Raw genomic sequence first — 27,401 nt, 5'->3', positions numbered from 1 at the left:
ACTGCACCTTTAACTGATCTGCTAGAGCAGGGTGCTTATAGCAGCATGGTCACAGGTTTGACTCCAAGAGAGCACACAGACTGATGAAAAGTGCACCTCACAAGATCTGTAGGTCATGAAGAAATGGAAACGGGGGAAGTGGGAAGAACACATTTATTGAAACATACAAACCACTCCATACAACTTCATTATGAAATGGCTCTCTTAGATAAATAGAAATAAATATATAGATAAATAAATAAATAAACCTCTAACCAACTATTCGGCTTCAACACGCTTTAAGGCAACACAGGAAGAAGGCAAGCCACAAACATGTCCATAAATTGCACATACAACTCAGTTGGTACTCAGTGTTCAGATTCAAAAAGTGATATTTCTTGTTGTGCTCATCTTTCCTTTAGAGCTGTTATTTACCTATCACAAATACGAGAAGACAAGTTGTGCATACATACGAAAGCTCTGAACCACGTGAAAAATACAAACAATTAAAAACCTAACTCATGAGATTTCATTTCGTTAGCATAGTATATTTCTATATTAGTATCTCATTATTTCAAGACGATGAGTCATAACTTCAAGATACCATCTTGTTATTTGAAGATGTTATGCTTATTTCCAGATACTATTTTGTCATTTCAAGACAGTATCTTGTTATTTCAAGATAATGATATTTGATATTTAATTTTAATCACATGCAGTTCAGGGCTAAATTACGTTATTTTAAATTACCACAAAATGAATTAATTCACTCATGTTGTATACTTTCAATCCAAACTGAAAGCCAAATGTCAGCCGTGCTGAGGTCTGAAGCTCAGTTAAAACTACAGGAGCCTCCTATCAGATTTACGCTCATCTCCTCCTCCATGATGTCATCAAACAACAAATCATCGCCGAGGGGCGGGGTTGCAATCTGACAGAGGCGTGGCCTTTGTGCAGGGGCGGGGAATGATAGTGCCACACCCATGAAGGGAGTAGAGCACTGAGGAGAAGAGCCACTGGACCACAAAGAGGCGTGGTCATTCTGCAAGCACGAGCTCTGCACACCCGTGGTAGACCTGTGAGGACAGTCAGTGGATGAGATGGACGGTTGAGCCGATGTTCCTGATCTACGGAGTTGACTATTCACTACTTGAATGCATGCAGCACTCGCCTCTATGGTGGTGTACTGAGGCTGAAACACGTCACCAGGCACGATCGAACTTAACCCTGACAGGACTTCTGCACAGTCAGCCATGTAGTCCCGTTGCAGTGAAACATCGCCTCCTGACTGTGAAAACATGAATTGACTCTCTTGAAGGAGTTCGGCCAGCATAGTAGCCTGGGTGCCTGGAGTTGGTTTTGTGGCCCCTTTATTCTCATCTACCCAGAATGCCTCTGTGGCCCCGTTAGTATCATCTACCCAGAATGCCTCACCAGGGAGGCTGCTCAGATCTGTGCTCATGACCTCCGCTTGGTCTTTCCTTGAATTGCAAGAGGACCTGATTTCATAATAATTGTAGCCTTGATCTTGTGTATCACTGATGGGATTGTAGCCATTTTGGTGGCCCATGTCAGGCTCCTCATGTGAGAAATAGCTTTTCTCTGGCTCACCTTCATAGCCTCTCGTACACTGTCCACGTGTCGACAAGTAGTTTAAACGGTGAAGAGGGCCAATGGGTCTGGTGACCTCTATGTCTCTGTCACCATAGAGGTTATCAGCCCTGTCACCATAGAGGTTATCAGCCCTGTCCTCAGGGTCATTGACTAGACTGCTCATCTGGAGGTCTCGTCTCTGTGTCTCAGCTCCCTGAGAGATGTCAGCTGTGTTGGCAGTGTGAGCACTTCTGTTACTCACAGCGTTTAAGTATGTGCCTTCATCTTGGACCCCAAAATTGCTGACGTGTTGCTTTGTAATGCCATTACTCTGAGTACTTGGGTGTTTGCCACCATCTTGGCTCCCAAAGGGTGACTCTCTATCAAAATAAGAACTCCAGGGGGTTGCCATGGTGACCAGCGAGTCTTGGCCACCCTGTTGGTCAATTCCTTCCTCCTCAGAGTCAAAGAGGTCCAGGCTGCTTCTGATGTCCATCTGAAGGTTGATAGGGTGTGGGGTGGGGCGGTGATGGGGGGTCTGATCCGAGCCTGTGAACATCTCTATCCCAAAGTCACAGGAGTCAAGAGAGAGGGGAGACATGTCCAGCGAGGAGGACACAAAGTCAAACACTGCACCATCCAAACTGGGGTGAAGACGGTCTTTTGGCGCGTCAGGGGATTTCGGGGTGAATGAATGTGGACTCGCTCCATGAACGCTTCTTGTGCTGTCCAGCCACTGAGCGAAGTCATTCACCGCCAGCAGGTTTGGCAAGTGTGGCAAACTATCCAGACCAGTCCAAGCTGAATCAGAGTGGGCTTCTTCACAGGATGTATCAGACTGCAGGGCCAGTGTGTGATTTGATGGCTGACAGGGTTTGAGTGTTTGGTCACGTGACACATTTCCAACTGCAAATGTAGTATCATGAGAGGCATTCAGTCTTGGGCTCCTATGAACGTGGGAATGACCTGGAAGGAGTATGTCCTCTTCTGTAGTGTCTGTGTCCGTGTTCAGGACCCACAGGTCACCAGCTTTCTCATGTTGACTGACATCACTCCCTGTCCGTGGTGAGGAAACTGAGATTCCTGCTGGAGTGGAAGGATAAACCAAAAGTTCAGTTCAAGTCCCTGAAATTATGTTTATGTTAAAAATGGACACAGAGGGCAGTACCTTCTTTGGATGCTTCAGGTGACTGGTTATCAGTTGGCTGGGATGGAGACAGGGAATCTGACTGGTTGTTTGGCCTCGCTGAAAGCAACAGGGTGGAGGACAGCTGATGATTGGCTGCCTCAATCTCAGCAAACTTCCTGTGAAGAGAGCATATCCTGCATCACAGCACTAACTGAGGCTGAGCTTAACTCTGCAATCCATACTTTATCAGCTGAGCTCCCAGTAATGACTGCTGCATCTCACACTGCCCCAACAAACACACCAAAATATTGCAAATTTCAGCATCTGTTGGATGCTTTTGGATTAGTGTGCCGTTTGTGTGGTGTGAATGAAAGTTGAGTCTCCTAGCAGTCTACGCCCAACAGGCAGCTGGGAGTTGTAGTTTTTTTAGGTTTGTTGGGCAAGTATGGAAGAGCCAGTAAAGGGGGGATCGCTTTCTCATGCACTCTCTTCCTCTCTGTACTAGTTATTTACCTTTGGATCATGTTGTGGAGGAACCTGCGGTGGTTGACCTGTCTTTTGGAGGGACGGTTCTTCCGAGGCTTCTGCAGAGTTCGCATCATGTGACATGCTGCCGAGGTCACAAAGGTGAAAAGGTCACGGCCCCACGGCCCTCCACGCTCCACTGCAGGCTCAAAGGTCATGTTGCAGCATGAACGCATGGCTGTCAGAGGTGTCAAAAAAGAGGTCTGTTAGAAAAGACAGGAGATGTCTGTGATCTTATGCAGAGGGTATAAGCATGCCTGCAAAATGACTAAGAATTCAAGTGTGGTAAATATATTAAGAAATGACAAGTCAGCAAACATGAGCCGCCAGCTCCCTACTGCCATCTGCTGACATGGAGTTGTAATTTTGAATGACAGCTGCTGAATGAGGTAACCGGCAGTGAACATCTACACAAGCTAGTTAGATAACATGACTGGTTAGCAGTCAGATTTAGCGGCGAGTATTGTTTGTTTAAAGTGTTTCAATAATTACATATCATGGTAAGTTCTCATAGAATGTCCAGCATATATTTAACAGAAAATATGATTAAGGTAAATATCTGAGAAAAAAAAGTAATGTAGTCAGGAGATACACTGTATACAGAAAATCAACATTCATATTAAAACATACATATATACATGTGTGGGCATACCTGCTCTCTGGTCTGCGTGTCTTCTCTCTAAAGTAGTGTGTGTGTGTGTGTGTGTCTGTGTGTGTATGTGTGTGTGTGCTGTCCATGTGTGTGTGAGGAGTACTGTGTGTGTGTGTGTGTGTGTGTGTGTTAATGGGAGGTGTACCTGCTCTCTGTACTGGTTTGCGTGTCTCCTCTCCTCTATCTATAAATATGTGTGTGTGTTTATGTACTATTAGTATACTGAGTCAAAATTTTCCATTAGTCACTGCTTTACAGAAACTGAATCATTATCATTGGTTTTGATAGCCAGTATGATTATTATTACAAAATACAAAAAAATCTTCATTTATCTGTTGTTGTTGTTTGTTGGCAGAAAGTGTTGTCAGCGATATCTAATCTAATTACTATTTCTTATCTGTGCTTATGCGTGCATCACATTTAAAAAATATTTCATGTGTAAACATATACTTCATATTTAGAAATAGTCTGCAATACGATGCAGCAAGCAGCAACACAATACTAGGCAGCAGGGTTTGTAAGTAAGGGAGATGCAGGAGTAAAAGCCAATCCCCTAAACAAGGTTTCTTAAACCCAATGTCCAAGCTAAATGCTCCTGAGGCTGCAATGTATTGTATACATTTATATTATATAAATATCATATAGATAGATAACTAGATAGATATATATATCGATAGATTTATATTTCTTGATGTGACTTACCTCTGTCAAAGGTGTCCTGTGTTTCTTGCCCAGAGATGGATTAAAGGGTGGGGTCCCGTCACAATCCCAAAATCATTCAGTCTACAAGAATGTGTCCCAGTGCAGCTCAAGGTAAAAAATGGAATATACAGTCACCATCCCAGTCTGTGTGTGAATGGATGCAGGCATGTATGTATGGAGGTGTCCAGCAATGTAAATGAACAGGTGATGTACTGCAATGGTTGTCACTATCAAAGAGAGAGAGAGAGAGAGAGAAAGATAATGAGAGGAGAGAGAGAATGGTGAATAAGTGGAGAGAGGGGGAGAATGAAAGGTGGGGGTGGTCTTGGTTTGGGGGGGGGGGGGGGGGGGTTTGATGGTTAACAGAAGGACCTGTCTGAGGACTAAATAAAGAAGTCACAATGGTGGAGGACGGCAGAGGATGTGGGAGAGGAGATTAAGGCAGAGAAGCAATTAAAGGGAAGTCAACTGCCCCTGAAAGAGTGGACCACCACCTCATTGTCAAAGGTCTAAAGGGCGCTTGTTAAACAGAGATGCTCTGAAGCACACCAGTCGAAATGTTAACGGCATTAACGAGCCCTTAATTGATCAACTTAAACTCTGTCCCTAATTAGCACATTCTCCTACCGGAGAGCCCACACAGTTGCTACACACAAATTGCCTCGGTGTCGTTCCGCGTCATGTCTGTACAGAGATGCGGTGGAGAATTGCTTTTTATCGCCTCGAAGGAACTGTTCAGATGAATGTCTCATCAGCGTCACAAAGCAGACCTGTCACAGACAGAAAGGCAGCCTGTGCTCAGGGTAACCAGCTACCCAGGGTTACTGTCATTTCTACATGGCCTGACGACTGCTCCTGCTCTTCGCCTTCTCAAATCAACTGTAAGAAGTGAATGGCTAATACATTCATATCATATTGATGTATTATATAGCTTATTTCCATTAAAAATGATACATTTCACATGACGCCACATGGCAGCTGATTCTCGAGCGGGTCTAGCACTGGTCTGGTAAGGTTTGTCCCAACTCAGGGTCTGTACCTGTACCTGTGCCATGGTCTGGGAGACCAAATAATGCATCTTTATAAAGCACATAAACACCACTGCTGTTCATGAGCTCAGTGTCGGCACTTTTATTTAGACTGATTGCATGTAAAATGTCAAAACAATGTTGGTCTTTCATCGTATTCTGTGAAATACAAAGACATATTTCCACACAAAAAGGTAGACGCATCAGTATAGTACTTTCAGGCAACACAGGTGTGAGACTGCAGCCTTATTTTCATGGCAGCGGGGAAAGTTACAAGCACCACAAGGGTCAAGCAACAAATCCAATGCTCTGTGGGGCAAAGACCCTTCTTATAACAAACTCAACTCACATCACACCTACAGTCCCATTATTTGAGTGAAAGACACATGTCTATCAGACATATGACCAAACTAGTTTGGGCTGGTTTCTATCAAGACTAAGAAAAAGTGATGACTCAAGAGGGGGTTCTCAAGGACCTATAGACATCCTTCTGTCTTCTGCCTTCTGATGTGTGTCAGCAGCCTTTCCTACTCCTGTTTAGGCCAGTTATGTTACACTGTGGCTCATGTCTGCCTAAGGGAGGTCCCCATAATCCTGCTAATATGTTCCTCACGTTCCTCGTTCGAACAAGGAATTTGTGTATGCACCAAAATGCATATTGCAGACCTCAGGGACAAAAAGGAAGAGCATATCTTCCAATCTTACACACGGCAAAAATAATCCTGATCTCAACTAAGCACCTTAAGGTGTTAAACACAAAGATTTAACCTTCAGTATCAGAGATAAAATAATGGTGGCATTTTGCTGTGTTTTTTTGCCCCCAGTCTACCCTAGCCGGCGCCCTCATGTGGACACTGGGTGTACGATCTTTAAGGCAGTAGGTAACCCAAGGAGTGAGGAGTGGCCACTGCAGCCCTATATTTATCCAGAGTACACATGTGCTCCTCACAGCTGCTCTGGCCTTAAGGAGCACACACTGCTGGCTACATACACTCAGACATCTTCCATTCTAACATGCAGTGGAGGTGTTTGAAAGGTGGTGTATGAGTGTGTGAGCGTGAGAGTGTGAATTAATGTTGGCACAGGTGAGTCACACAGCTGTGTATTATGAAATTTGTTGATGTCATGTGTATAAATGGCTTGTATATGTTTTGTATGCCGCCCTTTTTGGGTATTCTTTCTATCGACTTTACATGTGGACTAAACATTCACGGCTCAAGACTGAATATGACTGTCAGAGCAGTAGTTGATACAGCTGTAGTGTTGATTGCGTCTGGAGACATTAAATGTATTCAAAGTTTACCTGTGTGACAGTCTGTTGCAGAATACCACCTTTAGTTTACTTTAGCAAACAGCAGTTTCTGTGTCCCTGAATGGGACTGATTTGAACTGGATGTCCATGAGTGTCTGTCTGACCAGCTGTGTTTTTCTCACATTCCTACATTAGCTGATAATGCCTTATCTGACACCCTCTGGCCATTCCCATTCCTCAGAACTTTGATCCACAAATCAGACAGTCAGCAGATCTGGTCTGCACGTTCATTGGATGACGACCGCCAAGGCCCACCCCTTGATTGTTCTTCAGGGCCATTAAGAACCAAATCAGATTTTCTGCACTTGTTGCCCCGTCTTTGGAACACAGAACACAGAACACAGAGAGGGTGAGGGTAATGTTCTTTCTTTCATTCGTTTATTTTGTCTCACATATTTATTTCTGCTGTCCTGAGCAGTCAGGTCCCATTCAAGTGTGTCATTGCCCAACTATGCCCGCCACATTGACTCCTTCTCTATGCAGACATCATGAACCGAGCATGGGCTTTGTTCAAATCTCACCCGTACCTCAGTAACATCATTGGCTACACGGCTCTGTTCGCCTCGGCCGACATCATCCAGCAAAGCTTGCTGGGAGGACACGCTGGACAGCAGGGACAGCACACATTAGTGAGAGACAGTGAGACAGACAGACTCTCATTATCAGAGTCCGGGACTGCCTCTCAAGATGCCCCTCTGTCCGGTATCGACTGGGCTCAGACTGCTCGTGTGGCACTGGTTGGATTCTGTTTCCATGCCAACTTCAATTACAATTGGCTGAGGGCACTGGAGAGGATGTGGCCAGGGGGTGGAGTCAAGCGAGTGACAGTTAAAGTGGTGGTGGATCAACTTGTAGCGGCCCCCGCGACCATCAGTGCATTCTACATAGGTATGGTGTCATCAGCCAACTCCTACATCTAGCAGTTATCTCCAATACAGGACAACAGCAACAAGTATCTCACAATACCTAAATAATTTGTTCATAAATTATCCCACATATTCAGCAATGTATGACGCACAGAAGACATTATGGGATATAATTAGTGCACTTGCCCCCCTCAGGTCTCAGTGCACTTGAAGGAAGAGAGGATCCTTTCGAAGACTGGAGAAATAAATTCTGGACTTCCTATAAGGTTAGCTGTGTGAACTGTGTCACAGAAATCAATCAGAGGTTCCACATACATACACTACAAAACAGAGCCAAAGTTAGAGTTCGGTCCGGAGTTAAATGCACTAAAAGCCAACCAGTACTTGACATGTATCTGAATTACCATTGAATGTTAATGTGTAAGACTGAACTGTCAGAAGTAACTAGCAGCCGTGTGGATGTGATCTACAGCTTTCCTTTTCTCCTTTTTCATCCTGCAGACTGGAGTGGTATACTGGTCTATGATGCAGGTAGTCTTACAACCACATCAGTCTTACAATCACCCTGTAACGAATTAATACAAACTGTAATTAAACACTTCCTGTTATAATACATTTGATCTTTTCTCATCCTCTTCTCTCGTAGGCTGTGAATTTCTCTCTGGTCCCCCCGGTGGCACGAACAGTATTTGTGGGAGGCGTTGCTCTTACGTGGACTGTGTATCTCTGTCATTTTCGACAGCTTAAAAGTGACTCTGAGCCAAGTTCCTCCTCATAGATGCTTTAAAAAGAAGACACATAACACAAGACAGATGGACCAACCTCAGAAAAGATTGCTAGACCATGAATAACTTGTATTTTGCTAAATAATAACATAAACAGCTTAATGTAAAAATGTGTGCTTACTAGCTGAATCTATATCAAACAGCCTAAGCCCTCTGGACCACACAAGGCTGCCCTCAATGCTGAATTGTGATTTACTAATTTCACATCCAACATGACCTGTATATGTATGTCTGCTGTGTGTGTTCTAGTGTATTGAGTTGCCGGGGTGCTTTGTTAAATTTAATAAAGGTCAATAGAAACTCATCACAGATTTGTTATCTGTATGCTTTGACTTTATCCCAATTCACAGACACTCATCTAGGAAGTCTCTGCTTTACTCTTTCACCCGTTAGCTATATATATGTATATATACATAGAGTACACATATAAAACTTTTTTTAAAGACAGGCACTGTTGCGTAGCACAAAAATAAAAGATAATTTATTCAACTGTATATAACTCTGATTTCATACTACAGAATCCCTGTCCCACTGCAGCAACACCAATGAGTCGTTATTACTGACCCTCAACAGAGCAGGCATGACACAAACAGGGGCTATGCAATACAAAGTGTGACCATATATGAGTAATCAACTCAGAAATGTATAATGAATATGCATTAGAATGAATCTGTGTCGATGCATCAGCCATGTGTCCTCTATGATTTCTCCTGTGTCTCTCAGTCCCATCGCGTAGTTATTCCCCCAAATAGAGCAGGGAGGTGACTGCTGCCAAGAGGGCTACTCCTCCAGCCACTGCCGCTCCAACAAAGTATTCGAAGCTCCTCCGTTTTTTGGGGACGTCTTTAGGGGCCTCCGTCTGCAGGTGTGAAGAGGCCTCCTCCCGGCTGACGCCTGTGTCGTGTGCAGATGCGGGCGGCTCCACGCGACTGACCTCCAGGCCGGAGCTGATGCTCTCCTCTGTGATGCTGCAGTCCAGCATCTCCTGGAAGTGCTCCGCCGCCTCCGACACGCTCTCACCGGGGAACATGTAATCACACACGCAGAAACCGGCCTCAGGCACAGGGGCAAAAACTCTAAGAGGCAAACTCTGCTGCCCCTCCACCGCCCCTCTCTCTTCTGCCTGGTTCATGAAGAAGTCATCGAAGAGCATGTCCACCCTGCAGGACACAGTGTTCATGATGTCTCTCTTGATGGCCTCCATGGCCTGCCCGGCTTTGGGTTTGTTGGAGTGGAGATAGGCCCTGCAGGAGACCTGCCCTCTGATCAGCACCGAGGCGCTGGGCTGAGCCGCCACGCTTGAGCTTAGCTCCGGCTGACACTCTGTAGGAGATAGGAGGACCTGAGCCTGGAGTTTCTGCTGGCTGAGTTTGGGGCTTTTCTTTGGTCCCGTCACCAGCTCTGCCTCCTGTGCCATGACCTTGCCATTAATGAGACAGGTGCTGGCTACGATTTGCTTGGCCCACCTCTGGAGTCCTTCCTTAATGCACTTGTGCTTGTCCTCTGAAGACCTGTCCGATACTGGGAGGCGAAGGTTCAGTCCAACGGAGCACGTTACTACTGGCCAGTTGGAAGAGACGCCATTCTGGTACTTCCAATCTGCTGGTTTAGCTGAGCTCTTTGGGTCTTTAACATCAAATGTTTTGCAAACGACTTTCCGGGTTTTGGAGCAGATCTGAAGCGCAACCCTCTCCGTGACATCCTCATATGTGCCATCCCAAAGCCTTCCTTTAGATAAGTACTTGTCAACTGCAAAAACTAGCTTTCGCAGGACATTCATGGCTTCTTTTGACAGCTCTGGAAGAACTATCAGGAACACGCCAAGTACAGATAGACCACCAGGCAGCATTCGGGATACCTGTTTTGCATGCTCAGTCACCCACTCAGTATCAACATCTTCCAATGAACCGCTGCTGCTCTCGGTCCCTCTCTGCGGCGTCTTTGTAGATAGTACCACAAAGTCTCTTTGGGGTGAGGACTGACCTATTAATAAACCAGTAGTAAAGGCTGCACTGCCTGCTTCTAGATTGGAGAAATATTTCTCCAATACAGCCTCAACAACATAACCTCTTCCCATTTTCGTTAAACTCCTTTTCACAGCTGTAGAGTGACACGTACTACTTCCAAACACCGGCTATCTGTCAGCAGCGTCAAACTAGCCTAAATAGCGTTATTGTTGCTGCTGAGATCGTTTCCGGTCTCGATTTCTTGATGGGAGACGGTACAAATTCAAAGTAACAGCCCAATAATACTGCGGTATAACAGCACCGACGAAATCATCTTACTTCAGTTTTATCCATATGGCGGTAAAGCGTTTTGACATTTGATGCTCTAGAAACATATGTAGGCCTAACACATCGCCCCATCGCACCAATGTTGTTAGCCTGGGTTTTATTTATATGCTTTAGTGTGGTATATCAAACTACACCAATTTCATAATTTTTCAGAGAAATGTCTCCCCTTAAAATAAAAAAACATAGCGTACCTCCTTTCTCACTTCACCTGCGTCACTGCAGAATGAAATAGCATGGAATAATAATTACAATTACAATAGACTGATGCCGCAAAAGTTGTTAGGCTGGGAAAACTACAAATTGTACCCCCTCAATATAAATCCAAACATGCTCTGTCATGGCAAAGCGGGTGCGTTCTGGACCACCTTGACACCAAGAACAAATGTTTCTCTTTGTAGACAAATGTATGTTAACATCACATTGGTCATTCTATCATTTATTCAATCAGAGTTATATAGAGGTCAATAGGCCCCTTTTTTAAATTTCAGAATCATGTTCTACACTTTCCAATAAAGAGATTTGACCCCTATATTGAGGAGGTACAATTTGTAGTTTTCCCAGCCTAACAACTTGTGCAGTATCAGTGTATATCAATTATGCCTGTGGGGGTCAGTAGGCCACATGCTTGAAAGGCTGCATACCCCACCACATTACATAACATAACATAACATAACAACTTTTGCAACATCAGTCTATTGATATTATTCCACACACGTGTCACAAGAAAGGAGGTACGCTATGTTTTTTTTATGAGTGAGACATTCTCATTTATGAAATTGGTGTAGTTTGATATACCACACTAAAGCATAGAAATAAAACCCAGGCTAACAACATTGGTCCAATGGGGCGTTGGGTTAGACCTGCATATGCTTTTAGAGCATTAAATGTAAAAATGCTTTACCGCTATATGAATTAAATCTAAGTCAGATCGTTTCGTTCGTGCTGTTATCTGTATTATTGAGCTATTACTATTCATTTTTACCGTCTCCCCATCCAGAAATCGAGACCGGAAGCGACCTTCACTATTTAGGCTAGCTTCACGCTGTTGGCCGGAAGAATATAAACCATTGACCAATAGCAGAAGCGTTAGGGCAACATGTGACACAATTGGGCTCTGAAATCTCGCTCTATTCTTTATCGCGAGGCCGTGGCCCTTCCTTTTCCCTTTTCACTTCAAGTCCAAGATGGTAGGCACGGCTACTCATTTATTCGCCATTATGTGATTGTAAAATCCATGATCATCTGATGTATTTTTGTTGTCTGTGCTGCTGAACTAAGATGTTGTTAATGTGTCGGTGTCCTTGGGTTCGATATAGGCACGTATTTTGGTGATTCTGTGTATATTAACAGAATATTTCATGGCAGCTTACAGCGAGTTCATCGGCTGTAGCAACAACTTCAGATTCAGACTCTCAGAAAGGCTGTAACTTACTGCTTTTCCTCTGCATTTGGAATAGCGAAAATATCGCTGCCTCTGTGACACTGCGATAATAGTACACTCTTTGTCGTCCCATGTAAATAAATCCGCTCTGAGAAGTTCCATGCTAAATATGCTAACTAACGCCAGGCTAGCGTAAACTCGTGTTGTGTGCTGGCAGTATAGAATGGGATGCTGTATCAGAATGGACAGTGAGGTGTTCGTATAGCTCTGAACAGTGGCGGTAGTTTCAAATGACCTATTTATCACTAGAATGTACTGATGAGCGGTTGTACTTTAACTGACTAATCACTTGCCTAATGTGGGAATGTAAACTAACGTCGGTTACTAGCCATTACTGAAGCCGAGGTTAGGTTACGGCCTACGTGTGAGTCTTGTAGAGTAAATGTTTTCTCAGCATCTAACGTTTCCTTCTGTGACTTAATGCCACGTAGAGTCGCATACCAGACTTTAACTTAATCAATTCATTGCTATTATTGACTGTTTTCTACATAGGGAGTTGACATCAGGCATAACAAGGACCGCAAGGTTCACAGGAAGGAGCCCCGGAGCCAGGATATCTACCTGAGGCTTCTGGTCAAGGTGAGTAAACTGCATTACATATGTTGTATTGGTTCCTAACCAGTGGAAGGCGTGATGGTGTGAATGATTTTGGAAAGCAATTCAAGTGGAGTTTTGTGTTGATGGAAGCATATCAGCATTCCCCATGTGGTGTTGAAGGAGCCGTTTCGTTAATTTGGCTTACAGATCTGTTTGCATTCTGTGGCCATTGGTTATGGTATAGGCTAGCTGAACCTGTGCACAGTTTGTGCATGGTCTGACTGTTTTTATTGATCAGGAGATAAAGTAGTTCTTTGCTGGCATGCTTCCCTATGTGAATACATGCGGAGAATGGTCATCAACTGTGAATGTCTCTAGCCGTGTTAAATGGGCCAGTTGTATGTTGTAAATGCTGTCTTTGCCTGTAGTTGTCACTTGTCAAGATCGTGTGAGTGTGTGTTGCTGGTTTTAACTGTTCCTGTAACCTGTAGTTGTACAGATTCCTGGCTCGTCGTACTGATGCCCCCTTCAATAAAGTCATCCTGAGGAGACTCTTCATGAGCAAGACCAACAGGCCTCCCCTCTCCCTGGCCCGTCTGGTGTGTGTGTGCGCCCAATCATACCAGTCTAGCCTCAGTGTATTGCTGCTTTCCTGTCTTTACTGAAGAGGTCAATTTGCCATGTAACATGGCTGACCAGTTGAAATCTAAAGTGCCCATTTAATGTTTTGCTTCCTGTTTTAATTTCTGTTGAATTTGGTGTTTCTTCTTTAGATCCGTAAAATGAAGCTGCCTGGCCGCGAGGGTCTGACCGCCGTTGTTGCAGGAACCATCACTGATGATGTCAGGATCCAGGAAATTCCCAAACTGAAGGTATGGAGGTGGTGTGGAACTGGAAACAGAAAGGGGCTGTGTAGTTGCTTAGGAGCATCTGTCACTGATTGGATTGCTGAGGAATCTGTTCTGTGCTTTAACTGGAGTCAGGGATGGATTGGTTTTAAGCTCTTTAAAATCAATAGTTTTTTGTAGCGAGCACTATTAGATAATTAGGTTATCTACTCTGTTTATATAATGAGAGGAGGGGGTATTAGTCAAAAGTGTGTGTGTGTGTGCTGGGATTTAAGCTTCAACAGTAAAATATGTGAGATCCAGACTTAACATGTACCAGCCATAAATTCATTAGACCTTCCTGTAAGTAAGTGTTTCAGGGTTCTTGCTTAGCTGAGCTCTGGCTCAATCTCGAGTTGTATCGACCTGTCAACATCTGCAATTCTATTGAAATGGCAACCATCATGCTGATGTATTGCTCGGACTGATTTGTTACAGACTGACAGAAGTTAATCCCCTTTATTTATGTTTGGGAAGATGTGGTTAAACCCTATAACTGAAATATTCATCTTCATCGCAAGTACAGCAGTTCTTCAGTGTAAGGGTGTGACCAATTGGACATCTGATAGGAAGTACCTTAAGTGTAGGCTTTAGCTGACCTGGGGACAGTACCTGATATAGTGATGGGTCTGCTGTTGGTTCTGTGTTTATAGTTGTTTAGTGCTGTGTTGCCGTTGAAGCGTGCGTCTGACATCCTCACTTTCTCTTTGCAGGTCTGCGCTCTGAAGGTGACTGACGGTGCTCGCCGCAGGATCCTCAAGTCCGGTGGCACCATCATGACCTTTGACCAGCTGGCTTTGACTGCCCCCAAGGGTCAGGGAACCGTGCTGCTGTCTGGTGAGTACCTGCAGAGAGTGTGCAACTGGTACTTGGGTCTTGGACCTGCTCTTGGCCAAATCCACACTTCCAAAGTAAACCGTAAACTCTTAGCCGTGGTTTTGTTTAAGTGTATTGCAGCCTTCAATAACCCCACTCCATTTAGGATGCAGATGATGCTCAATTTGGTCAGAGCTTAGTGTTAATTTTTTCGATTGTGGTGTATGTCTGCCATTTTCTTAATCAGTATTTGACAGTGCAGTGTATGGTGACTGGTGCAAGATGTTGTTGGCTGTTGGCCAGGATGGAGTAGTGTAGGTGGTGTAGGCCGAGTTTATGATGACATTTAACCTTTAAGAGGTTATGTTGTAGAGATGAATGGAAATGCTGAGGTTGCTGCATCAGTGTCCTTAGGGTTCCTTTTCAGTCTTTACAAAGTTGACCTTTTTTTTTATCAAAACCATCTGCATATGTTGAAAGGCTTTTCCTGACTGTCCTGTTGTGCTGTATTCTGTGTTCCGAAATGAAACCACGCATCACAATTCTGGGTTTCCTCATCTTTGTCCAAACGACATTACTGGTATCGATCCAGAGACACCACTGTATAGAAGGCTATTTCCTATGACCACAAATCTAAAGCATCAGTCAGGTTTTTTTATTTTTTGTTTATTTAATGTACTATATATTTTTTTAACAAACGGAATTTTCCTCTCCTGTCCCTCCAGGTCCTCGTAAGGGTAGAGAGGTGTACAGGCACTTCGGCAAGGCCCCAGGTACCCCTCACAGCCATACCAAGTGAGTTGCTACATTTGAATACAACGTTTTGTTAACCAGTCACTCCAGGATTTTGCTGTCTTGAAATTTTGCAAATTCTAGGATTTCTGCAATTGTGGGTTGCAGTTTTCTCAGTACAGTAATATTTCTGCAAAAAAAAAAACTTCTAGGGTTCCAAAAACGAATGTTCCCTTACACAGTTGCTTAGATTTTGGGTCAACATTAAAAAAAGCATTTACTGACGGAAGGGTTGTCAAGGAGTGCATTAGTGCGGTAGCTGAAATCTTTTTTGTCAAGCACTATCTATGTCGGCATCATCAGCCACCAAGAAAACTGAAATAGCACAGCTGGATGAAGCAATTCATAAGGCACCATGTGTAGGCTTAGCTGTAGTGTGACAATGCTCAGCTGTTAGTTTATGTAAGGTTCTTCAAAAAGAAGAAAAAAAGAGTTCTGTGAAGACTTGTTAGGTGTTACACCCCTTCAGACCAGTACAAGAGGAGAGGACATCTACCTGACCATAAAGGAGATGTTAACAAAGAGGGGAATAGAGCCGAAACAAGTGGTTTCAATAACCACAGATGGAGCCCCTGAATTGTACTTTATATGATTTGAGTCAGTTGTTGACTACATACAGACGTTGATACATACTAGGCTACTTTAATATATATGGCACTGAATCATAACGCAAGTTAGACATTATGATGGTTCCGGACCTCTGCTTGAGGAAATGTTCTTTAACTGGACCTCTTTGAATTTTATTTGAATACCCCTGCAATAGTGTCATGGCCTCCACAGCTCTGTTGTGCATCATTCTGTCTGTATCCTGGTTTGGTTCTCTCTAGCATACTGACCCCTCTCTCTCTCTCTGCCTTCCCCTCTCCCCACAGGCCGTACATCCGCTCCAAAGGCAGGAAGTTCGAGCGTGCCCGTGGTCGCAGAGCCAGCCGTGGCTACAAGAACTAAAATTCTTTTTTGTGTTCTCTACCGTATGATCCCAATAAAGCGTTGGGTAAAAAAAAAAAAAGCCTTTTGTTTTTACTTCCATGGGTTTGTTCAATGTTTTGTAGTCGTCTTGGTCTGATCAGATGCCAGGAGCCTCAAAAGACCTTTACTAGCTATATAACTATATATATTGGTTTTATTATTTTATCTACTGACAACATTTCACCCTAATTTCAAATAAAAATTGTCATTTAGAGCATTTATTTGCAGAAAAATGACAACTGGTCAAAATAATAAAAAATATGCAGTGTTTTCAGCGCAAACATTCAAGCAGCTCGGCTTTGTTTGATGGCTTGTGACCATCAAACCATTCCAGAGGTTTTCAATGGGATTCAGGTATGGGGATTGGGCTGTTCATGACAGGGTTCTGATCTGGTTGTCCTTCATTCACACCTTCACTGACCTGGCTGTGTGGAGTGGAGCATTTGCCTGCTGGGAAAAACTCAAGAGTTGGAAAATTGTCAGAGCAGAAGGAATCAAGTTTTACAGATCATTTTGAAGTGGTCTCTTCATTTTATATATATATATGCCCAAATATATATATATATGCCCAAATATGTTGCATTGACCTGATGTCAATGGGGATGTGATGCCTCCTTACCTGAAACCAATTGGAAACCTCGAGGGTCTGGGTTTTCATGTGGAAAGTTAAGTATAGCCTGGTGTCCTAAGTGGCCGGGCAAAATAATGCCTGATAACCGGAAGCTGAATACTACTAATAATAATAAACTTGATTTATCTAGCACCTTTCATGCAAAAGAATGCAGCTCAAAGTGCTTTTAATGACAATGGAAGGCAGAGGGGATCGAACTGTTGGGGAGGAGTAATTCCTTTTTAGTAAATTATATGGATGGAAAAAGAGTTCAACAAGCTTAATACAGTTCATTAAAAAAAATTCCCCCAGGTCGATCTGTTTCTCTTCCCAAAAAAGGTTCAAATAATTGAATGCTCACACTGCACAGAGAAAATACCGTAAATAGGAGTTCAATTGAAGCACCGCTTCCCTTTGCTACCCAGAAATATTACCATAGCAACCGACTCCAGCGTTCTCCTCTGAGATGCGGCAACCATGGATTTGTCCGATTGAAAAGCAAAACTACACCTAATCCCGTGTGCCAGTTTGGAATGCCGAAGGCTGCATGCTCCAACAAAGTCAGTCCGCCGAACTGAACGACAGGTTACCAGCGCTTGTCTTGATGTCGGTGGAAAAAAAGCGGACTCAACATTTTCAACTCGATCTATAGCTACCGCAGCGTCGTTGCTGTATGGTGGCAGAGCTGGGGGTATAGAGAGAGAGGGGTGAGAAGGAGGAAAGCAGTGCAGAAGATCGAAGTACAGTATTATCGCATTGGCCAATAGAGCTACGGCGCACAAACAAAACTGTCGCACTAATACTGAGCCTGTCTGTACCAATACGCATCCATTGACGGACGTCTGTAGAACCGTGAAAATATGGAGGGGGATTGTAGAATTTGCCTGTATGCAAGTTTTATAGCTCAGGATTGAAGTAGCAATTTGTTTAATTGTGAGAAGTGGATTACTGTTGAAACCTCTTCACCGGATTGTCTGCCCAATTTGACACGCTTTGGGTTGATTTTAAGCGGTTTCAAGGATCATATTTTTAATTTTTCGTTGAAGTACTTCTGAGGATTAATAACTGAAGATAACTGGATTTGTACCCCCCCCCCCCCCCCCCTCATATATAGGTTAGCCTATACAGTAACCTAAAGCTATAGGCACACCCCCTTTCACTCTCAGTGAGGTTGAATTACTGTCCTACGCGTGCTTCGGTTATGCGGCACTTCACCGAAGACTCGTGAGGCAAAAGCTCGGCGTTGACATTTAAGCACAAATTTAGACCAAACCCAGACACATTATTTTCTATTCTGTTGGATTATTTTTGCCATTGATCAATAGACCTACCAGTTCTGTCTTTCTTTCCCCTTTGGAAGATCTGTTTTATTGGTACAGTAACCAGACCCTTCCCCCGCTCTCTCCCCCTTCCTCCAGCTTTGACTCGCCTGTCAGTGAAGCTGTCGCGTTAAACTGAATTGAAAATGTAAGTATCCAGACTTTCCTTTCCTTTTCTTATTCAAACAACAGGCTAATTAATTTTATGAATTCTCACTTCGTTTTAAAATATATATTTTAAGGTCGGTGATTTACTGATAGTCCTGTTGCCAAAATCTTTACATCTTTTTGTGTTTTTTTTTTCGAGATTATGTTTTGATGGAAGAAATGATTGTGGCATATCATTGGTTGTAGAATCACAGGTCCGTGTTTCTAGCGGAATTTAGAAGTATTGGCAGTAATGGCAACTGTACGTTAGCGAAGCGACAGCTTTATGGGGCATTGATAAACGGAGCACTCCTCGGGGAACTGCGGGGCTTTCTTTCCATCTGCTTACTCAGCTTTATAATATAGATGGAAAAGTCTCTTTCCACGGGAGATTATCCTCCACATATGCTGATTGCTTTTCCTCATACCAACCAACCCTAAAGCAAATTGAAGTTATTCTCCTGAACTGATAGTCATACGATACATATCGCTTTTTATTCGCGTTTTGTACATGTGTATTAATTCGATGTGCAAGTATCCCTGACTGCCTATGTGTTATGGTCAGCTACTTACATCTTAGACAGTTACTACATTTGTACCAGAGCCATATCTGTGCTTGAGTGGATTACTGGATTTGTATGAAAAGGACAGCATGCTCTACCCCCCTTCGGGTACGAGATTATGTACAGATTGAAAGTGTAATACAATAAATCACTCTCTTTGGGATTTCTTATGGCACTTAGCAAGGCATTGCCACAGCTTTGCAAAGTAACAGATAATTCAAATCTCCAGAACCTTCCTTCATCTCTCTTAATTGTGTGCGTCCCCCACTACCTCTAGGTCTGCTCCAGCCTCTGATGCTGCCCCCGGAGCTGATGGAGGTCCCGGTGGTGCCCCTGCCCCTCCCCCCAACACCACCAGCAACCGGAGACTACAGCAAACACAAGCACAAGTGGATGAGGTGCGATGGTGTGTGTGTGTTTGTGTGTATCAGTGTGTGTGTGTGTGTGTGTGTGTGTGTATGTGTGTGACCGTGAGAGAGGCAATGAGAGAGAGGCATGAGGCATGTACTGTATAATCTTACTGTAAAAAAAGATGTCTTCCTAATTAGCTCTAATTTTTCCTTAAGTATGTGAGAGCAGAATGCATCACTGAGCCCAGCGCACACTAAGCCTGTGTGAGCTAGGCATGTCTGTAAGGGGAACTCAAACGAGGTCAGCTAGAAAGCGCTGTTTTCAGAGAAACCCACCCTCCCTTATGGAGTTATCTTTGAACAGAAGACATCACAGCATACAAATGTGAGACCAGAGAAATTGCTCATATTTTATTTCATCTACAGACAACGAGAAGACCCTCGCGCATGAACTAAAGCTGTTCTGTGGCGTTTGGGAGTTTTGAACCACCCATGTTTAAGATCTTAGCGCTTAGGATCTTGCTCATGATATTAAATTAGCAGACTGATTTTGCCAAGTTATTCAATTAGCTTATTGCTTTGCTCTATGCCAGACAATGAAACTGGGCCCATAGACTCACCCCTGATAGCAAAAAGACGCTGGGTCGGATATGGGCCGGATCCGCCAACCAGACCGGTTCCTTAGTCCAAACGCACATGGGCTCAAAAGAGTCCCGAATCCGCATCACGGATCTTTAGCAGATATGGGCCAGCACTGTCCAGCTCCGTTTCAGTAGCCTATGGGTCTCCGCGTTTCAAGTACAGCACGGATCTGCTCGCCAGATCTTAGCCAACTCTAACGGCTTCATCAGCGCATAATGTACTATGCTGGCCAAGTAATAACGTTACATTTCCGCAATAGCTCAATTTGTAGGCTAATGTAGATAGCTAATACCAAACACAGTAAAACAAAAACAAAAACTTACAGAAATAACTGGCTGTGAAAGGAGACTACTTTCCATTTTTTATTTGAGGGGAAATTCCACTGTTTGGGTCGATATTCAGACATCTCCACGGTTGATCTGAAAGTAGAAGAAAAAGGAAACATCAGTTTCACGAATACAACTATTCCTGCAGCTGGGTTACGCAAAACTACTAAGCACTGTTAAAATAACCCAACAAAACCACGCTATAGCTTAATTTCAGCCTTAACGTAGACACAAGTGGCCAGTATTGTACAGCGCAACTCTAAACTTTTTAGATAGGTTCCATTACTATTATTTCTGTCACTGTCAGCTCAGATTCGTGTTACGGGTTAGGGCGTATCATCTTTTAAACACATCTTCTTGGGGCTTTAGGTTGAGTGGTGGGAAACGGATCTGGGCCGAATCTGTAAGCCGGTAGAAATACTGCACTGCTTGCAGGATCTGCCCCACAGTCAGAAAACCGTGTGTGAGCTAGAGACGGATCTAAAGGCTTACGTGCGGATCTGGCCAAAAGGCAATTGCTCCCTGGGATCAAACCCTTACCCCAAAAAAATCAGTTCTCTTTAACAAACCAGACCAGTGCTCTTTAAACCTCACCGCCAATCTTTCTTTCTTGAACCTCACATTTCATCAGGTAGTCATTAAATCACTACCTGCCTGTCTAAGCCCTCATTCCCTTCAGTTTGTCCTCCACCTGCATTCTTTCCTTCTCTCTCTCTCTCTCGCTCTCACCCTCTCTCACCCACACACACACAACACTAATCTCATCCCCTCTCATAACCTTCACAAAAACTTCGCTCACATCTTTGAATCACCCACAACCAACTCACAAATCTGCCATTTCTCCCTTAAATCTGCCTTCTCCTCCTAAACCTACCCTTCTTCCTTTCCACTAAAATCGCCCCTCTTGTACATATGCCCCTCCTATAATCCCTCCTGAATTTACCCCTTCCCTCCAACCCTGCCAAAATCTGTCCCTCTCTACGGACTTAGAACTCCTAAAATATATCCCTCTTCTGTCGTCTCTCGTATACCTACAGTGGGGAAAAGTATTTGAACCCCTGCCGATTTCGCAAGTTTGGCCACTTGCAAAGAAATGTGTGCTCTATAATTGTAATAGTAGGTGTATTTTAACAGTGAGAAACAGAATATCAACAAAAAAATCCAGAAAACTGCATTTTACAACATTTATGACTTAATTTGCATTTGATGCAGAAAATAAGTATTTGAACCCCTAGCAAAACATGACTTAGTACTTGGTGGAATAACCCTTGTTGGCAAGCACAGACGTCAGACTTTTCTTGTAGTTGGTCACCAGGTTTCCACACATCTCAGGGGGGATTTTGGTCCACTCCTCTTTGCAGATCCTCTCCAAATCCTTAAGGTTGCGTTTTCAATGGGAGGGAATGAGGGAATGAGGTTCAAGCCCAATATTCCACGTTACATGGCCCCATCTATAGTCCCCTCGATGCAGTGGAGTCGTCCTGTACCCTTGGCAGAGAAACAGCCCCAAAGCATAATGTTTCCACCTCCATGCTTGACGGTGGGGATGGTGTCATATTCAGCATTCTTCCCCCTCCAAACGCGGCAAGTTGAGTTGATGCCAAAGAGCTTGATTTTGGTCTCATCTGACCACATCCTGTCTCCCAATCCTCCTTAGAATCATTTAAGTGTTCATTGGCAAACTTCAGACGGCCCTGTACATGTGCTTCCTTGAGCAGGGGGACCTTGCGAGTGCTGCAGTACTTCAAACCATTACGGCGTAGTGTGTTGCCAATGGTTTTCTTGGTGACTGTGGTCCCAGCTGCCTTGAGATCATTCACAAGCTCCCCCGGTGTAGTTCTGGGGTTATTCTGCACCTTTCGGATGATCACCGATACCGCACGAGGGGATAGCTTGCATGGAGCCCCAGACCTAGAGCGATTGACAGTTGTTTGGTGTTGCTTCCATTTACGAATAATCGCACCAATAGTTGTCTGCTTCTCACCAAGCTGCTTGCCGATGGTTTTGTAACCCATTCCAGCCTTGTGCAGGTCTACAATCTTATCTCTGACGTCCTTGGTCAACTCTTTGGTCTTGCCCATGGTGGTGAGGTTGAAGGTGTGAAGTATGATTCTTTGGACAGGTTTCTTTTATACACGTCACCAGTTGAGATCAGGTGTACCTTGTTAGGCCTAATGAGGACTAATCTGTGTGCTTCTTGGGCACATAACTGGTCATTGGGAGCCAGAATTCTTGCTGTTTGCTTGGGGGTTCAAATACTTATTTTCTGCATCAAATACAAATAAAGTCATAAATGTTATGAAATGCAGTTTTCTGGATTTGTTTGTTGATATTCTATTTCTCACTGTTAAAATACACCTACCATTAGAATTATAGATCACACATTTCTTTGCAAGTGGCCAAACTTGCAAAATCGGCAGGGGTTCAAATACTTATTTTCCCCACTGTATATGCCAGTCTTAAATCTGCCCTTCTCTCCTAAACCCAAGACCAAAGTCTCCTCACTCCTTTAAAATCTCTTTTCTCACTTCTCAAAAACTTGCACAAAAACCTGCCCTATACCTACCCCTCTCCCCCCAACGCCCTCTGAAATCTGCCCCTCATCCCTGCGGTATATGCCCCTCAGGTGGTGGACATCATGCGTGTGAACGTGGACAAGGTGCTGGAGAGGGACCAGAAGCTGTCGGAGCTGGATGACCGGGCAGACGCGCTCCAGGCCGGCGCCTCGCAGTTTGAGAGCTGCGCTGCCAAGCTGAAGAACAAATACTGGTGGAAGAACTGCAAGGTGAGCAGAACGCCCAGCACAGACAGATGGGCGTGAGAAAGAAAGAGAGAGAGAATGTGTGTGTGTTTTTCCGATATAGATTGTGCATGTCCACTCAGACAGACAGACAGACAGACAGTGTGGTAGAAGCCTCTCTGTGTGTTAGTCAGTGGTGTTAATTACTTCATTAGCACTGGAACAGCTTGGTCTTTGTGGCAGAATGAGAGGGAGGGAAGGCAGAGCAGTGCTCTGTTGTGTAACAGTAATGCCAGTCAGATAGTAAATAGCATTTAAAGGCACTCTCCATCTACAAGCTCCTGGGGATGGAGTTGCATCTGGTACAGATAGAGTGGTAGCAGTGAACCATAGCAAATTAATGTGATATGAGTACTGTTTGAGTGTGAATAAGGGCTGCTAATAATCAGACATTGTTTCACAGCATAAGCCATTTTAGAGGGTAAACGACACTCCGCACATGTTCACACAGGGTGATTCAAAGACATCAGTATGAAGCACCATAGGGAAGCGTTACATACCATTAACGAGACAAAACACACGCCATTTTAGATCAATTTGAGAATCGCTTGCTTGTCAACGTTCTCATTTCATTTCGAAAACAGTTCCAGCTAACTGGAATGGAACTGCCTCAGGTCTGGCATGGATTTGTTTTATAATTCAAATTGTGAGGCCACTCTATTCTTTAATCATCTGAACTTTTTTGGTTCAGCAGAACAGGAACAGTTGACTCACATGAGATACTATCCTGTTCTTTAGGTTTATTTCCAGTGGGGTTGTTTTCAGTGGTCTCCATCTATCACTCCTGTGCGTGTGTGTGTGTGTGTGTGTGTGTGTGTGTGTGTGTGTGTGTGTGTGTGAGTGTGTGAGTGTGAGTGTGTGTGTCACTCCAGTTTCCTGCTGTTCTCAATCATCAGTCAGTGCTGTTTCACCCTAGACCCTGCGCATTGTGCTGAATCAGGCCTCCTGGAAGTGCAGGTTCACGCTGGGAACCGAAGGTTTCTTGGTCTTTTGTTTAAATTAAGCTGAGAGAGGCAGATTGGTAAAACATGGCCCATCTTAAGCCCAAGTGGGATTCTATCCCCAACTGTTGACAGGCTTAGAATCCATCAGTCGGAGACTCCAGTTCCGTTTCTTACCTTTTGCTGACTATGCAGTTTTCTACTCTTTATGCAGTTCCAGTACTCACCCTATCATCCGTCTCAGTCCATCACCGTCGGCACGGAAGTGTTTGTGTGTGTGTGTGTGTGTGAGAGAGAGAGGGAGAGCTGACTTGCGGTTAACCAATTGCTTTTTGTCTTTTTCTAGATGATGATAATCATGGGAGTTATTGGTGTCATCCTGGTTGGAATCATTTGCTGTGAGTCGCACCAAACACCACTTCAACTCAGACACATTTTACATTTAACTGCAAACTAGATAGATAGACATGTAGAGTAAACAGACAGATAGACAGATAGATAGACAGACAGATAGATAAATAGATAGATAGATAGACAGACAGACAGACAGACAGACAGACAGACAGACAGATAGATAGATAGATAGATAGATAAATATATAGATAGATATATAGATAGACAGACAGATAGATAGACAGACAGATAAATATATATATATAGATAGATAGATAGATAGATAGATAGATAGATAGGTGGATGGCTGGATTCTTAATTTATGAACTTATACATTCCACGTTCTTTTAGAGACAAAATATTTGCCGGGAGTGTGTCTGTGGCAGCAGTAGCCTGTGCCGTGGCGGCGGGAGCCCATGTGACCGGCTGAACTCACCCCTCACCACGTCAATAATGCAGCGGGCCTCAGACCAGTCAATTATTTATCTGCACCGTGCAGAATGATGCACAGCAACACCATAGAGAAACAGCAAGCAGTTTATGCTGCTGAAATGTAATGGATTAGGATGTCAGAGGATGAGGTGCTGTAGAGTGCAGACACCTGTCTGTATGTCAGTCTTATGGTATCTTTTGACTTGTTAACTCTCTCCCTGTTTTGTGTCTGTTTATCTGCACACTCACCTGCTTCGTGTCTCTTTCTTTCTCTCTCTTCAACAGTGCACTTCTTCTCTTGAGCCAAACCCCATGGTGGTGAAGGATGTGCAGAATGAAAGGAAATGTGTGTGTGAGAATGTGAGAAAGAAGAAAAACAAACAACTCAGCACAGCGCCACACCCTCTCCAATTCTCACCTCCTCCCTCCCCTCCTCCCCTCCATACTCCACTCCTCCTTCCAGCCATCTTGCACTAAACTATAGATGTGCGGGTCGTGTTGTTAGCTGGTACCTCTCCTCTAAGGCTCCATGGGACCCACTTTAGCTTTCTCTCTCTCTCTCCATCTTCTTTCACTCTCTCTCCATCTTCTTTCACTCTCTCTCCATTTTCTTTCTCCCTCTCTCTCCATCTTTTTTCTCTCTCTCTCTCCATCTTCTTTTTCTCTCTCTCTCTGGCCCTCCTCTTACGCTCATCCATTATTCAAACACTCTGCAGGAGCACAGAAGTGAACGGAAGGAAGAGAGAGAGAGAGAGAGAGAGAGAGAGAGAGAGAGAATATGGGAAAGGGAGGGAGTTAGAGATACAGGGAGATAGAAGAGAGGGGAGGATTAGAGTGAGGAGGGGGTGATGACAAAGAGTGAAAGAAGAAGAGAGAAAAGAGGGGGAGGAGGAAACAAGGGAAGTAGAAGGTGTGGGGATTTGAGAAAATTATTTTTAACAGTATGGGGAAAAAGGGGGGAGTGTACGTGTGAGTGTGAATGTGAGTTTGAGTGTGAGTGCATGTGTTAGTGCGATTGAATGTGAGGGAAAGAGTGAAAATGAATCACAGAGATGTGTTTGAGCTAAAGCAGTGACTACTCTCTAGTCCTTCATCTGCCAGGTTACTGCTGAAGCCTGTATGTCTTCTCCTGCCGAACAACCCTGTTACATTTGTACATGGATCCTGTCATTCCAGCAAACTTCACAACCTTCCCACCCCTCTGGCCTCCCCCGTCACAACTGCTCCAACTAGTGATACTGGGCTTGTACTTATCTCTGCCAGACTCAACGAGAATGAGAATACCTTAGGTGTATGTGTGCCCTTTAACTTGTGATTCAAACCATCGTAGGTAGTAGCTGATTTCTCCTGATTAGTCTTTTTAATGATCGTTAGCCCGTTAGCTTGTCGCTCCTCTTCTTCTGTCTTGGGCTCTTTTTAGTTTTCTCCCAAGAGAAAGCCGGAGAAAGAAAAAACAAAAACAAAAAGATTAGAAAAGAGGAACAGGAAAGAAAGATAAAATACATGAAGATATTACAGTAGCACATGATGATAAATTAGTTTCAGGTCAGTGTAATTTTAACTTTTAATTTAATTTTTTACAATTTTACCGTGCAAGTTTTTAGATCAAGGCACACAGATACAGGGTTGACAAATTCATACAAACTGATACAAACACACACCCAGAGGCCCACATGATTCTGCGCAGATGCACAGATTTACATTCCAACCAGCTTAACTGCTCCAGGGAGGGTACTGCCTGTACTACAATTTCAAATCAACACCTGAGTGTGTTCCTTAAGTCTGATGTTTCTCCCAGTTACGAGCAAACTGCCAAGACCAGATGAAGACTAGTTAGATAGCAAACAGCACAGGACAAAATTAGCTACATTTTCTAATGGAGGAGATTACAGAAGTACACACACACACGCACAAACACACACACACACACACACACACACAAACACAAACACAGACACACACACACCGATTTATCCAGACTCTAGGAATATAACTGTATAGCAGGTGATGTTTGCACACTAGTGCAGATGGCTTGCTTGCTTGTGTGCTACATGTTTTTCCCCATAGCGGAGGATTCATGGATGGATCTGGCAACTCCTCTCCTGAACCACATGGGATCCACTCCAGAGTGTCCCTCTATTCGGACTGCCTGTTATCATTCTCTGCCATTAAATGTCTTTTCTGTACATTCTTGTGAAGCCATTGAACCTGCCAAATTTTGTCATAACTTGCTTTAAAACCAGAATGTTTTGGATGATAATGTGAGGAAAAAAGAAATATTGATACTGTGTTAGGCATATGCCAAACTAGGAACTTTAGAGATACAAATGTGATTTTGACTTTTATTTATTTTTATATTTTGTTTGGTGTTTGGTTCTGGTGAAATGATTCCTTTGTAAACATGAACAAAAGTTTGTGTTTGAATTTCGTACGTGAATGACTCCAGGATTAAAACAGTGAATTTATAAACACATTAGATAACGGTCTTCCTTAACCAGGGAAAGTGCCAATGCATGTTTACTTGCTTAACACTTTTGATGATGCCAATAAAAAAATCATCAACATGAAACT

The 27,401-nt window shown here is 43.7% G+C and overlaps 4 protein-coding genes across 5 annotated transcripts; 3 read left to right on the top strand and 1 right to left on the bottom strand.

The window, feature by feature from the left end:
• Positions 1-7,408: 7,408 nt before the first annotated feature.
• si:ch211-120k19.1 (uncharacterized protein LOC563199 homolog) lies at positions 7,409-8,596 on the top strand. Its single transcript, XM_031576704.1, has 4 exons — positions 7,409-7,808; positions 7,982-8,052; positions 8,288-8,317; positions 8,433-8,596. Exons 1-4 carry the CDS (start codon positions 7,409-7,411, stop codon positions 8,562-8,564), a joined length of 633 nt encoding a protein of 210 aa, XP_031432564.1. The 3' UTR covers positions 8,565-8,596.
• A 429-nt stretch (positions 8,597-9,025) lies between these two features.
• Positions 9,026-10,860, bottom strand: odr4 (odr-4 GPCR localization factor homolog). The gene has a single exon (XM_012842009.3). It carries the CDS (start codon positions 10,646-10,648, stop codon positions 9,308-9,310), a length of 1,341 nt encoding a protein of 446 aa, XP_012697463.2. The 5' UTR covers positions 10,649-10,860; the 3' UTR covers positions 9,026-9,307.
• Positions 10,861-11,959: 1,099 nt separating this feature from the next.
• On the top strand, positions 11,960-16,347 carry rpl18 (ribosomal protein L18). The gene is made up of 7 exons (XM_012842015.3): positions 11,960-12,052; positions 12,799-12,885; positions 13,335-13,442; positions 13,617-13,715; positions 14,444-14,567; positions 15,272-15,341; positions 16,211-16,347. Exons 1-7 carry the CDS (start codon positions 12,050-12,052, stop codon positions 16,284-16,286), a joined length of 567 nt encoding a protein of 188 aa, XP_012697469.1. The 5' UTR covers positions 11,960-12,049; the 3' UTR covers positions 16,287-16,347.
• A 137-nt stretch (positions 16,348-16,484) lies between these two features.
• vamp1b (vesicle associated membrane protein 1b) lies at positions 16,485-27,399 on the top strand. Of its 2 annotated transcripts, XM_031576418.2 has the most exons (6): positions 16,485-17,803; positions 18,336-18,384; positions 19,224-19,344; positions 22,891-23,049; positions 24,352-24,403; positions 25,116-27,399. In XM_031576418.2, coding segments are annotated over exons 2-6 (351 nt in total). In that variant the 5' UTR covers positions 16,485-17,803; positions 18,336-18,382; the 3' UTR covers positions 25,133-27,399. The 2 variants fall into 2 exon arrangements, with proteins under 2 accessions (XP_031432278.1, XP_031432277.1); XM_031576417.2 differs by lacking the exon at positions 16,485-17,803 and having other exon boundaries at positions 18,015-18,384.
• Positions 27,400-27,401: the final 2 nt, after the last annotated feature.

This window comes from Clupea harengus, chromosome 11 (genome assembly GCF_900700415.2).
Source record: "Clupea harengus chromosome 11, Ch_v2.0.2, whole genome shotgun sequence".
NCBI classification, from domain to species: domain Eukaryota; kingdom Metazoa; phylum Chordata; class Actinopteri; order Clupeiformes; family Clupeidae; genus Clupea; species Clupea harengus.
This window is presented reverse-complemented; position numbering and strand designations above follow the sequence as displayed.